A 14,214-nucleotide genomic window follows, 5' to 3' on the forward strand; every position below is an offset into this window, starting at 1 on the left:
TAGTATCGGAACTTAGGCCCAATCCCATTTCTACCCCTTACCCCTTCCCCTTCACCTTACCCCTCCCCCTTGTTTTGAAGGGGTAAGGGGAAGGGGTAAGGGGTAGAAATGGGATTGGGCCTTATTCACCTGAGGTGTTGCTTTCCCAGCTGCTCTCAGTCCTGACCTCAGCCACAACACACCCAATGCACTTCTTAACAATCTCAAACATTCAACCTCAAATAAAGGGCCTCTAACCTGATGCCCAAACATAACCACACGATAGCCAAGCTTCACCATCCCTTACCGAAACCATTTCTAACTGAATTGAGCCATCCCAGCCGTCCCGATCTAATCCACCGTCCATCCTCTCTGCCTGTTCCACAATGCTTCATGGGAAAGATTAACGCAGAATGCTGCAACGGTGAACCACCGATGCAGCATGCAAGAGAAGAACCCTGGGAGCAGCGTGTACATTAACTGATTATGCAACGCTAACAGTCCAACCCCGATCCCTAGGGGCCCGGAGGGACCCCCCCCATAGGGACTCACTCACTCGCTCGCCATGACGGTTGGCAGACAGCCCTGCATGCGATCAAAGTCAAATGGACCGTAACAACTAATAAGTAACAACTAATAAGTAATAGCTTATAATTGTGGGTCTCTTTTGTCCTGAGGGCCTCAATCCACCCGTGTGTTGGCCCCTGGTTTCCGGTGCCCCCGGGGTTAGTCCAGGGGGGTCCGTCCGTCTGTCCTTCCCTTGCCGCCAACAACAGCGGCGTCCCCCGGCGTGGGACCCTGTGATGTTTTCCTCCGCTCTGCATAGCTTGTGCTCGCTCATGCTTCAAGTTCTCTTGTCACTGTAGTTTCTGTCACACAGTCCTCTCCGGTGCCCTCCCGCCCCCCCCCCCCCCTCGCTTCCTCCTCCGTTCCCGCTGAATATTGAGAGGGGGGGGGGGGGGGGGGGGGGGGGGGGGGGCGCGGTACACGTCTCTCCTCTCTGCTGAGGGGAGCAGGGAGTGTCATGTGATGCGGAGAAGCCCCGCGCAGGAGGATGGCGGTAAAGCGGTTGGTTAGTGTAGGCGGGCGGTGGATATAGAGCACAGGGGTCGTTGTGGAGAACCACAGGGACTTCCCCTCCTCATCTCTTATGGCACGTCGCTGCGAAGGATCCTGGGTCATGCATTTATTATTGACTGCTTTATCTGCCCCTCAGTGGATGGGTGTATTTTTGTCGGTATGAGCCAAACTGGCAGTGTGAATCTCATGCACATCTCGTCTCGGCCCATGCTGTTGTTCTAGTTGACAGGATGTGCCCATCGACCAGCTGTGGTTGACTGTGTCCGTAACGGTCTGTGATTGATTTGAATTATATAACCCGGTTGGCATTGATGACTGCTACTCTTTTGTTTTGTGTCTTGTGTCACAATTACAGATTTGGTTCATAATATTGTGTTCAGTGTGACTTCAATGTAACTACTCTTCAACCTTAACGTCATCCCTCTCTCCTTCTCACTCTTTTCCTAGAGTTCCGTAGGGCTGCCCAGAGAACCGACTGCTTGAAGATCCAGTTTCATTCACAATGCCTCAAACATCAGTGACATCAAACGGGTAAACAGAGTGCTTTCAATCTTTTGAAGGGATTTTCGGTTGAATGCTGACTGAATGCTGATTAAGATTCCAATTGGTGTGCTTTGGGATATAGCCCTGGGGGAAATGGTCGAAAGCGCCTTTCTCCAAGATGGAGAAATAATAATGATAATGGAGTGTATTTTAAAATGAGTGCAAAATACGAAAATACTGTAACGCAATATAATATTGAAGTAGAAAAATTATTATATTGTGTATATATAAATATATAGTTTATATGTATGCATGAAGAAAGTTCAGTAAACCTCAACACATTTGTTGAAGTTTTTAGATTTTTTTACTGAACTTTCTTCATGCCTACATATAAAATATATATTTATATATACGATATATAATAATTTAATGTAGGATTAAATATCTTTACATACACACAAAAGAAGTTGTGATTGAAAGTGTCCCCTCTCTCTCCTTCCATCCAAGCCTTTGAATCATGGGCAACGTGGAGAGCCAGAACGGGGACTATGCCCTCTACGGCACCGAGCACGGCCCCTTGTCCCGCAAGCACATGTCCCGCTCGCTGCGCGTCTCCAACAAGCAGTCCCGGCGCTCCCGGCACGCCCTGTCGGGGAAGATGGAGCACCGGAACTCGGAGACCAGCACGCGTTCCAGCAGCACGCCGAGCATCCCCCAGTCCCTGGCCGACAACGGGCTGGAGCCCTTCGACGAGGCCGACGTGCTGCCCCACTTCGGCAGCCCCATATGGGTGGACCGCGTGGCCATGAACCTGCGGCCCGTGTCCTTCCACAACGACCTGGTCAACCCCTCGGTGCGCCTGGTCGGCGCGCGCTCCCCCTCGCCGCCGGGCCCCGCCGCCCGGGGCGCACGGGGGGGCACCTACCTCCAGAAGACCAGCGAAGGCTCCGCCTCCTCCGCCGCCGGCGACACGCTCGGCAGGAGAGAGAAGAAGAGGTCCAAGTCGGCGGACATGTGGCGCGAGGACAGCCTGGAGCTGTCGCTGTCCGACATCAGCCAGGACCACCTGACCAGCACCGAGGAGATCATCGACGCGGCCAACCAGAGGGAGGACTACACCGACTGCGATGACCAATTGCAGAGCAGCCCTCTCGGCGACAATGGCGGCGGCGGCGGCGGCGGTGAAAGAGCTAACTCGCTGGACCAGCTGTACAGCCCCAAGAGTGGCGGCGCCGGCGGGCGACGGCGTGCGTCACGCGGCCGCTACACGGCGCGGGATGGCGGCGGCGGAGGCGGCGGCGACGAAGACAAGATGGTTTCAACGCCCGAGGAGGAGGGGGGCAGCGGGTACGGGGCGTACACGTTGCCGTGCCGACGGTCCCACTGCCTGTCGGAGGGGCTGCGGTCCCACCAGGCCACCAGGAACACCTCCATGCACGGCAGGAGGGCGCAGACCATCCAGGTGAGGGACAAGAGACCCGTCGGGGGGCGTGTCACGGTGCATGTTGGGGCAGGAGAGGGAGGAGCCTGACAGTGGGCAATTAATGAGGAAATAAATTCGATTTGTAAATTAGATTTATACGTTTATATGTTTTATGGATATACCCCTCTCTAGGTAGGGTTAGGCCGGGTAGGTTTATATCAGCGATCAATTTTGATGAATGTGTCGTTAAGCAGAAGCTTTTTCAAAAAAAACAACAGGACAAATTGCAGCATGCACATAGCAATAAGAAACTCACGGGGAGTTATTTGTTTGGTACGACTGGTTAAGAAGTAAGAACAGTTCACACAGCATTAGCTTGAGCATGTTTATGTATGTATAATCACTTCAGGATAGCAGGATATCCGCAGGATATTATTGTTGACCTCCATGTCCCCCCCCTTGTAATTGGATATGGAATGTTGATTGTGTTTCTCTTTTACTCCGTGATGCCACATGTACATTGTCCTTGGTTCTGAGAAGGTCACTTTTGAATTGAAATTTTGATTATCGTTGTCAGACCAGTCTTTAATGCAAAAGTCTGCTTCCCATTGGTCTTCCGAGTGAGCGCTGATTCCTATTGGCTAAGAGATACGTCTGTTGGTCCCGGATGCACAAAGCAGCCCAGTGCAGCCAGTCTTCCTCTTGAACACACTACTATCTCTGAAGACAGCTCTTTCCTCCGTCCTGTCGCTCCCCTGTTGTAGTGTCGCTGCTCTGCACCGTTTCTCTGCTGCTGCTGCTGCTGCTGCATTCACAGGCGAGATAATAACCTCCATAAAGAGATTATGGAGAGGAGGGGAAACATGGCTATGGCTGCTGCCAGGGGGAGGAGGTGTGTGTGTGTGTGTGTGTGTGTGTGTGTGTGTGTGTGTGTGTGTGTGTGTGTGTGTGTGTGTGTGTGTGTGTGTGTGTGTGTGTGTGTGTGTGTGTGTGTGTGTGTGTGTGTGGACAGGGGGGTGGGGGAGGAGGTGTGGTAGGGGAGGAGAGAGACAGAGGGGAGACTGGAAAAAGGGGGAAGGGGAAGGAGGGCAGGAGGAGGGAGGAGGTATTGCGGGGACAGGGGAGTAGAGAGGGGGGGGGGGTGGGTTTTAAAGTCACTCCCCTGTTTGAAATGCCTCAACCTTTTGTTATGGTAATGAGGAGTGGAGGCCTGGAGAAGAGTGAGACAGTTAAAAAGAAAAGGGGGAGGAACGCTGTTGTCGGCACTCCGTCCGCACACATGAATGGACTTCTGGAGCGCATAATTTTGTCACATGACTCTGGCGGGCGATGGCGGGGTTTTGATGAAGTCTCCCCTTCATGTCCCCGGGAGCCCCTGGGTGGTGTGTGGTGGAGTCCAGGACCCGACCCCGCGGAGGTCTCTCTCTCCGAGGTGGCAGCGGAACCTGGCCTTTTAAATCCCCCAGTCCCAGCCAGCGTCTCCGGATTACACGGGGCCTCCGGTGGTGCTGCTTCTGCCTGCGTCTGCTCGACCGTAGTCGCCGCGGGGGTTCAGAGCATGTCTCGTCTCTCCGGTGCTGTGCTGCCTCTCCTCAGAGGCTGGGCCGGCGCCCCCTCTCCCGGGAGGAGAGAGTTCTGCTTGGGGGAACTCTAGACTCTAGCTGTTTTGTGTTGTTGTTGACGCGTACGGGGAGTCCTTTCACCGCTTCCAAACGAGGTGAGGTGAGGTGAGGCTGAGAACAATCAGAAATGGGAAACGGCTGCAAAAAGAAGGGAGGTATCTTACCGTTGCACGAGTTTTGATCTCACCTGTCTCGTGGTGTTTTGTCTTCCCTTCCTGTGGCGGCAGGACGTGACGGCGGGCGACGGCAGCGAGTACGACGACAGCGGCATCGACGCGGTGACGGCGGCGGAGACGGAGCACCAGTCCCGGCGCTACAAGACCATGTCGGCCTCCTTCTCGCTGGGCTCGGCCGGCGGTCGCAGCGCCTTCGCCGGCAGCGACAGCGGCAGCAGCAGCGCCGGCGGGGGCGGGTCCGGGTCCGGCGGGGGCGGGTCCGGGTCCGGCGGCGGCGGCGGCGCGCAACAGGGCGTGTACGAGAACTTCCGGCAGGAGCTGGAGATGAGCTCCTGCCGGACGGAGGAGGAGGCGGGCTCGGCGCTCAGCGGCGACGAGCACAGCGTGGCAAGCTCCGCCTACCAGTCGGACCCGCTGCTCACGGTCGCCCAGGGCACCGTGCGCAAGGCCGGACGCCTCGCCGTCAAGAACTTCCTGGTGCACAAGAAGAACAAGAAGGTGGAGTCGGCCACCCGGCGCAAGTGGAAGAGCTACTGGGTCTGCCTCAAAGGTGGGGACACGACCATGCTGTGACATAATGACGCTATCATACTATAACATTTACTTTATAACGTTACCGTGACAACAAGTGGAAGGTAAACTGGGTCTGCCTCAAAGGTGGGGACATGACCATGCTGTGACATAATGACGCTATCATACTATAACATTTACTTTATAACATTTCCGTGATAACAAGCATGGTCATGTGAGCTACTTGTAATTAGGTTAGTGTTACAAAGTGTTATCACCGTCATGTTGTCATGTTACACTATGGTCATGTCCACAAATTTGAAGAAGAGCTACTTGGTCTTCCTCAAATTTGTGGGCATGACCATGCTTTAACATGATAACATGACCGTGATAACACTTTGTAACACAAACCTTAATACAAGGCGATACTGGGTCTGCCTCAAAGGTGTGGACACAACGATACTAAAACATCATGACACTATCATGCCATAACATTTACTTTACAACGGGATACCGTATATACCATGATAACAAGTGGAAGATAAACTGTGTCTGCCTCAAATGTCTTGCCACACACTATAAAAATCATAACGCTATCATAACATTATCATGGCAACAGACTTTAACAATGTCACCATAGTAACGGACCATGTTAACATTACCATCATTACTTAACCATAACATAACATTCAATAATATCACCGTAATAACAGGACCAGCCGAACCGTACCTCAACAACATGAACCATTCCGGTCAGTGAACCGGCATCGTAAAGGCTTTGTGGGGCTGCAGTGGAGCTGCAGTTCTTAAGACCTGCCACTGGAGAGCAGAATTTAGTCATCTAAATCACAACAGGCAGATTGATGCATAATATATATATATTTCCCTATCACGTTCTTCTACATCAAATCCTGTTTCTCATTGATTTTGTTTTGTCTTCCCAGGATGCACTCTGTTCTTCTATGAGACGGACGGTCGCTCGGGAATCGACCACAACAGTGCCCCGAAGCACGCCATCTGGGCGGAGAACAGCATTGTGCAGGCCGTCCCCGAACACCCCAAGAAGGACTTTGTGTTCTGCCTCAGCAACTCCCTGGGAGACGCCTTCCTCTTCCAGGTACAGGCGTGTGGGAACTGGGAAGTTAGTCAATGTCGTTGACTATAAAGAACCTTACTCCCGGACCTAACCCCAGAGAATCTGAGTCGTCTTTCCAAATAACCTTTTGCATACACGAGGGATTTGCTTAGGTGCTGAAATACAAAATATGAAAATCTGAAAACAAATCCTCTGCCCTATTTTTGACTTTGACTTTTATTTTTGGAGGTTAGGTTGTTATATTTGCATTCTGAGTTTACATATTATTTCTAAGACTCATTCTGTGTATAGAGGGTATCAATTCTGCTGTTCGCAGTTGATATGGCCATTAATACCTGCTAGTGAATATAACATTGCTCCGTCAAAACATGTATTTGAGTTTGTTAAATTGAAACTCTCGATAACTTTCAAGAAGGTTGAGTCTATTTATGCCCAAGCAACTGAATAATTGACCACAAGGAAGTCTAATGAAATGGAAACGCTGCTGTTTCTGCATGGTGGACCTTTTAACCGGCTGTTCCCTCATTCCTCGTCCCGTCCTGACCTCCATCCCTCCCACACCCTCCACCAGCACCACCGTTTAACCCAGTGGTTCACTGGTAGTGTGCACTACTCTTTGTGTATATAGCTATCGTTTCTCAGAATTGTGTTTTCTCCCCGTTCTTGGCGTGTCCTTCCTTAACCATACCTCCTCTTGAACCCTCCAGACGTCCAGCCAGACGGAGCTGGAGAACTGGATCACGGCGATCCACTCGGCCTGCGCCGCCGCCGTTGCCCGGCAACACCACCGCGAGGACACGGTGCGTCTGCTGCGCGCCGAGACCAAGAAGCTGGAGCAGAAGATGGACATGGACGAGAAGATGAAGAAGATGGGCGACATGCAGCTGTCGGCCGTCAGCGACACCAAGAAGAGGAAGACCATCCTGGAGCAGGTGGGATATTGGACATAATCTCTTCCTACGTCTCCCAACACTTTTTCCCAAATGCATCCAATGCATCTGAATGCATCCAATGTTTGTGTGGGCTGTTTGTTTGCTATTCACTATTTAGCAATTCAGCAAACTTTTATTTTTTGTTATACTCTATTTTTCTTAATTTATTCTTTATTTAGCAGTTCCTCCAGAAAAACGCGATTATGCGATCGCATAATTCAACGCATAATCAGCCAAAGTCTGCATATTCATGCAGGGGCCGCATTTTTTCAAATGTGCCGCACTTTCACCGCATAAATTGCAGATTTCCGCGCAAAATATGCGGGGCTTGCATGATTTCATAATCCCTGCATTTTCGTTGCAAAAAAGTCACATATATCTTAGCAGAAAGTTGAAAAAGTTGCGTTTACTTCACACAAGAGCAGCCATTTCCCCCTGTTGCCATGGGAACGTTATGAAGTGACGTAATTACGCGACGTGAACGTTTTTCGCAAGTTCCTGCATTTTTTTCGCAAGTTCCCGCAACTTTTGCATGTTCCCGCAATTTCATCGCATAAAATTGCATAAATATGCCGCATATTTCATCGCATCGTTTAAGAAAACGTGCCGCATCGTGAAGGACTTTTGGCCGCAACAATTACAAAAAAACGCTGCATTCCTCTGGAGGGACTGATTTAGGTCTCAGAGACACATTTAGGGAGAACGTCATCTTCATTGATGGCCGGATTGCAAACAGAAATGTAAACATAATGCAAGTGTATAATTGTAAAACATACAATTATGCACAATATCTGTCAACATGTCCCATGTTGACCTGCTTTCAGCGGCAGGCAGGGGTTAGACTTTTTGCTAAAGGATGCCCATTGGTCGGCTGCTTAAATTGGTGTTCAAACCAATGAACATTTAGGCTGGGAGTCCACAAACACCCTAACCACCAGACTAAGCTGCCCCTAAACACATTCTACAAACAAAGGTAGCATTGAATAGCGCTAGAGATGACGCAGGGTTCAGCACATGAACACCTGGGTCTTCATGGTTCTCAGGGCCAGAGCGATAGACGGAGCTCAGCCATGTAGAAGATGATGATGATTATTAGTTTTGTTTTGAGCAGCACAGAGCACAAAATGCAAAGGTTCTTAAAACAAGAGCGACTTTAAAGTTTGCATCGGACAGCCAGTAAAATCCCCTAAAGATGGCCTTGATTTTGGCACGTCCGGTTCGTCGCCAGGTTCGTCAGGCTTTGTGCGGCCCTCGGCTGTCAAAACAGTCCACCGAGTTGCATGCCAAACTTCCAACTCATAGCCAAAATATCTCCAATCGGCCTGAATGGGTCTGTTTACAGAAAAGCAGGGTTCAACCGGCCTTTGTCCCTCCGGGGTTAGGCAGCGCCTGCTTGTAGCGGCCGGTCTCCTGGCAGTGTCAAGTTCCTCATTGTGCCTGGCTGAATGGGCCCGGCCCCTCAGTCCCCTTTCAGCCGCACACCAGGCCCCCGGCTGCCAGAGGAATGCACGCTCCTCTGGGCTCCTCGACAGCGATGGCAGCACCTTCGAGCCACCCCGGTCCCTAGTCTCACTCTCGGGGACCTCCTCCAAAACACTGAGAGGGGCGAGAAGGGCTGGTGGCGGAATAATTTAGCTCTCACCCCGTCCATTAGACAACACGGGACAACCCGGGCTGGCAGTGGATGCTGAGCGTGTGGTGGAGAAGGGAAAAGCCTCCATCTTACCCGACTTAATTGGGCCGTTTGGAGAAGGAAAGAAGGTGGACCACCTTCTCTTTAACATTTTGAACATGATTCTATTTCTTTCTTTTTTTTGGTCGCGCTACAAATACGAACCGACATTCGGCTCTCTTCAGGTTTCGTGCTTTTGGGTTCAAGTATCAGCCTGCGCTTATATTGTTTGTTTGATCTTCTTCCGTCGGAATGGAAGAACTTAAAGTTGTTAACATTACCTCCAGCATCCTTCCTGCCCGTCTGTCTCCCGGCAGAGTGATGACTCTCCTCTCTCTCTTTTCGCTCCTTCTCCCCCCCCCCCGCCGGCAGATCTTCCTGTGGGAGCAGAACCTGGAGCAGTTCCACATGGACCTGTTTCGCTACCGCTGCTACCTGGCCAGCCTGCAGGGGGGGGAGCTGCCCAACCCCAAGAGGCTGCTGGCCTTCGCCTCCCGGCCCACCAAGCTGGCCATGGGACGCCTGGGCATCTTCTCGGTCTCCTCCTTCCACGTGCTGGTGAGTACCGGCGTCTTACCACCCTCTCTCTCCTCCCGTCACTGGTTCTCCCTCGCTGCTGTCTCGCTTTGTGCTGGTTGAGTTTGATTAGGTAGTGACGTGATCATGTAGTAACTAGGGATGCACCGAATATTCGGCCACCGAACATGTTCGGCCGAAAATGGCCCAAAACATAATGTTCGGTTTCGGCCGAAGGAGTAAAAGGTCGAACATAATACACAGAACTTTTTTATTTTTTTTATTAAAAAAAAAAAATCCTTGCTATAATGTCTGCTGGGATGTTAGAAAACGTTCAGTATCAAATAAATATTTTGTATCAAATTTGTAATCAAATTTGTATTTTGTATCAAATTTGTAAAGCGACTTTTCTATAAAAAAATTGATTTTTTTTTATAGAAAAGCAAGACAAAAAAGTTTATAAAGGACATTTAATTGTTTGATTTATGCAATGGTGAAAAATTAAAGCAAAATGAATGAAAAACATTAAAAGCCAAATTCGGTTTCGGCCTTCGGCCAACTGTTTCAGTATATTCGGTTTCGGTTTCGGCCAAGAATTTTCATTTCGGTGCATCCCTAGTAGTAACGTGGGTTCCTGCTTTGGGTGAAATAGCATTTATTGGCACCCTAAAAAAGAAAGTGTTCATTTGTTGCGTATGTATTTAATGGTACCGCAGTAAAGGGTGGACACGAGTTGACCTGGACTTCCTCTTTGGTTTTTAGTTCCAGGTTTATTCGTCAGATGCGCATTAGAGCAGTAGTTATTATAGAAGATCTCTCCACAGTCTTGTTATGTGATCATTTGACTGCATGTTGTGCCAGGTAGAGGCTAATGATAGTTTATAATTTAATTTAATTAATATGAACAGCTGTGGTTACTGGCATTAAACGGTCAAAATAAAACCGGTGAAGAATAAAATAAAAGAGGGAAGATATAATAAGATACATGATTTAAAATATATTGCAAGAGAAGTAATACAAGAAGGCATGCATTATGACTCATTTTACAAAGTTTTCGTCGTCGCAATTGGAATTGAATAGAGTTGATTGCTGTTATATAGTCCAAGGTCAGAGATTTATTTATTTCTATACTGTTGCACTTGTTGAACCCAAATGATTTGTGGTAGAACTCGACCACCTCCAACTGCAGCTTCAGTGTTACGTTCAGTCTTGCTTCCAACATCTTTCTCAAGGTCTCTCCTGGCTGGGTGAGCGATTTCACAAACCAGAGAGCAAATGAAATAAGTATTTTCCACCCCATCTTACAGCTTGGCCCCAAAGTGGTCGTCACCTCCTGTGTCATGTTGCATGGTTAGCTTTGTGTGGTTAGCTCCCTCGCTAGCGCTGAGGTGTGTGTCGATGTTCGGAGATAAAAGCGTCTGAACATGGCTAGCGTGGGCGGTTCTGGACGAGGAGAATGGCTTGTTTGATTTATATTTCTTGTTTGTATCGTGGTGTGGGCTGAACACTTTGCTTCTTCTCCTCTCGACACCTACACAGTGTTCACCGCGCAGCACTATGAACTCTGCTCCCTCATTGGAGGAATGAACGCCAAGATGGTGGGGCAGGGCACTCTGCAGAAGAGGAGGGAAAATACATCAGATCCGTCCCTCGCTGTCGCCGTGTATACTCTGTCTTCTCCTTTCGCTCAGTATCCTCTTCATGCAAGACGTTGGTTTATTCAGAAACAGAATCTGCTCATTCTTATTGTATATAATGTTTGATGCAATTAAGCAATATGAGTTTGTTTTGTTTTATTTTGGTTCACTGACTGAAAATTTGGATTTTTGTTCCTCTTATAATAGTTTACATTGACTGTAGTTTGCTACAGAGAGCCCAAATGAAGACCTCCACTATGTAGACTATTCAATAACTTCACTATTCACAGTCAATATCTTATTTCTGTCAAATCGGTTCGAAAGCTTGGCTTTCACACGTTGAATGTACCGTCAATTATCTGGATGAAGACAAACTGGGGGCTTCACAATCTTCCTAAAATCCAAAAAAAACAAATAGTTCAGCCTCAAGCTTGCCAGCAGTGTGCAATCCTTCTGTGTTTAAATCTACCTCAAATATTATCCCCTTTTTTTAATTGCTATTCCAAACAAATTGCATCCCTTCTGTCGTTTCTTTTGCGCAGCACAGTAATGGAGTTTTTCCCAGTGCCGTGTAAATAAAGTTTTGCCCGGGTTGACTGAGCCGTTGCCCCACTGCCTCCCCAGGTGGCGGCCCGTAGTGAGTGTGGCGTGAGGAGGCGGGCCCAGGCCGCGTCGCGCTCCACCAGCAAGCGGAAGAGTCGCTTCTCCTCTCTGTGGGGTCTGGACACCACCTCCAAGAAGAAGACCAAGGCCCACCCCAGCATCGACCAGGTCAGCTCCCACCTAGCAGAGCGCGCTAGTACAATTACAATTAGGGCATTTAGCAGACGCTTTTATCCAAAGCGACTTACATGGGTTAATACACCCATTGACACACCGACGGCAGAGTCAACCATGCAAGGCGACAGCCAGCTCGTCAGGAGCAGTGAGGGTTAAGCGTCTTGCTCAGGGACGCATCAACACTCAGCTAGGAGGAGCTGGGGATCGAACTAGCAACCACTCAGTTACAAGACAACTGCTCTACCACCTGAGCTAAGACGACCCGGTACCTCTCCCCTGTTTCTGAAAAACGGGTGACAGGTGAGCCCTCTGCATATAGACAGCCTATACCTCGTAGGCCATAGGTCTGGCAGTGGGCCCGGTGTATATAGCTCAGCTTATCTGGGTAGTCGGCCATGCTCGTTCGATTTACATTGTAAATCAGGAGTTAGTGCTGGACGTCAGTCAACCGGAAGGATGCCGGTTCGATTCCTGGCTGCTCCCTAACCCACCACTGCTCCGATGGAGCTGGCTGTTCCCTTGCATACTTTAGCCTGTCGACGGAGCATGAATGGATGTAGTAATGGGTGTATGAATTGGTGTATTAATTGGTTTGAATGTGAGGCACTGATTATAAAGCACTTGAGTGGCCAGGGGTCAGAAGAGCTATTTAAAGTCCTTTCACAAGTCCAGTTGGGCTCATTGTCTCCCCCTGCAGGGCTGACGGGGTCGTGGTGTGAACGTGTGTTTAGCTTGGTTAGGTTTACACATGATGCATGACTCACCATCGAAATCCAAAGCACACAACTGCGGTTTTACTTCTTAATTAGATAGCGGTAATAATGAGCAGGTACGGGCACCCTGCTCATTATCCGTACCTGCTCATTATTACCGCGATCTAATTAAGAAGTAAAAAATGAACAAATTAAATTATTTATTTAACTTTTACGTTGTGCAGTAAAAGACATATTTTTGCAGCTTCTCCAATTTTGATCACATGCTCTGATTGTTGTTCGACTCACTTGTAAGTCTCTGGAGGGAAGGCGTCTTCTTAGTGACGGAGTGTAAGATCTAAGGATGTCTCTTGTCGGTTCCACCGTCTCTATTTCAAAGCGCTCTCTCTCCTGCTCTTCAGGTTTTCGCCGACGGCCATGAGGTGGTGAGGAAGCCCGGGGACGGAGTGTACTCGGATCCTGCCAAGGAATCCACGGTAAGGGGGTGGTGTCGGGCAACAGGCCTGGGTGCCTGCCACCGGCCAGTAGCCAGCCAGTAGCCGTGCGAGCAGGCAGGCAAGCTAGCAGGCAGATGGGTGTGGCAGTAGGTCACCTGCCCCCCTCTGAGCGCTGGAACCGTCCCACCTTCATGTTCTGGCGCCCGCTCAGCCCGCTAAAGACCCAGAGATCCTTCCTGTGTGAGACCCAGCGGGGGGGGGCCACTGTTGCAGACACTTTTCTGGAAGGTTTTTTATACTGCGTTGCACATTACTAAGTAAATTCGGCTTTTTTTTTGTTTTATCAAACTAATAATCTACGAGATCTGGGGGATGTGATCCAAAAAATCGATTGTTTACCTACAAACAGGGAGCATAACCTGCCTCATAAATCCAACAGGCAGGAGTATACGACGTATCGTTGTAGTGATAATATTTCTAAACGTGTGCCGTTCAAATATTTCAAGTGTCGAGGGGACCCGAGCGGTGGGATTGTTTTGTAGAACATCTTTTGGGTTCTGCTCAACAGAGAAGCGAGGAGGGCGGTGTGAGGAGCCTCCCGCGACCCAGCACGGACGGGGAGATCTGGGTCCCGGACCACCTCACCCCGTCCTGGGTGTGTCTGCCCAACGACCAGCCGGTCCTCACCACCATCCAGCCGGGGGAGTCGGCACTCTGCGCCCTGGAGGCCATCTGCAAGGTACCGCAGCGCATCCATATGAATAAGTCATAAAGGGTCTCACAGTACCTCCCGCTGAAGCCCATTTTTAATATGGAAGACTTTTTGTCTATTGTCTTAAACAATAATACAAATTTGCATTTATATGGTGTGTTTCAAGAGGCCCAGGGCTTTTAATATATAGTGTGTGTGTGTGTGTGTGTGTGTATGGTTGTGTGTTTGTGTTTATATGCAAATTACACTGGGGAACTGCATGCATGCATGCACTCATCATATTGCTAAGTACTCTGGAGGAAAGTGTCCACCAAATGTAACAAACTTTAACACGTTCAAACTTCATACCTTCTTGAAGACGGCATGTTAACTGAACAGTTTCTAATGTAGAAACCAACGGGTAAAGAGCTTCCGTAGAGTCATTTGTACGTGTTGAGTCCGGTGTG

The 14,214-nt window shown here is 49.5% G+C and overlaps 1 protein-coding gene across 2 annotated transcripts in view; it reads left to right on the forward strand.

Moving 5' to 3' along the window:
* tiam1b (TIAM Rac1 associated GEF 1b) overlaps window positions 1-14,214 on the forward strand; it is a 58,272-nt gene that overhangs the window by 22,938 nt on the left and 21,120 nt on the right. For both annotated transcript variants that reach the window (XM_056610548.1, XM_056610549.1), the window contains exons 2-10: window positions 1,507-1,590; window positions 2,050-3,004; window positions 4,815-5,313; window positions 6,218-6,390; window positions 7,077-7,301; window positions 9,346-9,531; window positions 11,751-11,897; window positions 13,021-13,095; window positions 13,625-13,795. In XM_056610548.1, coding sequence (XP_056466523.1) covers window positions 2,060-3,004; window positions 4,815-5,313; window positions 6,218-6,390; window positions 7,077-7,301; window positions 9,346-9,531; window positions 11,751-11,897; window positions 13,021-13,095; window positions 13,625-13,795 — 2,421 coding nt within the window. In that variant the 5' untranslated portion in view covers window positions 1,507-1,590; window positions 2,050-2,059. The remainder of the gene's footprint in view (window positions 1-1,506; window positions 1,591-2,049; window positions 3,005-4,814; window positions 5,314-6,217; window positions 6,391-7,076; window positions 7,302-9,345; window positions 9,532-11,750; window positions 11,898-13,020; window positions 13,096-13,624; window positions 13,796-14,214) is intronic.

The sequence above is a fragment of the Gadus chalcogrammus genome, chromosome 16, assembly GCF_026213295.1.
Source record: "Gadus chalcogrammus isolate NIFS_2021 chromosome 16, NIFS_Gcha_1.0, whole genome shotgun sequence".
Taxonomy (NCBI): Eukaryota; Metazoa; Chordata; class Actinopteri; order Gadiformes; family Gadidae; genus Gadus; species Gadus chalcogrammus.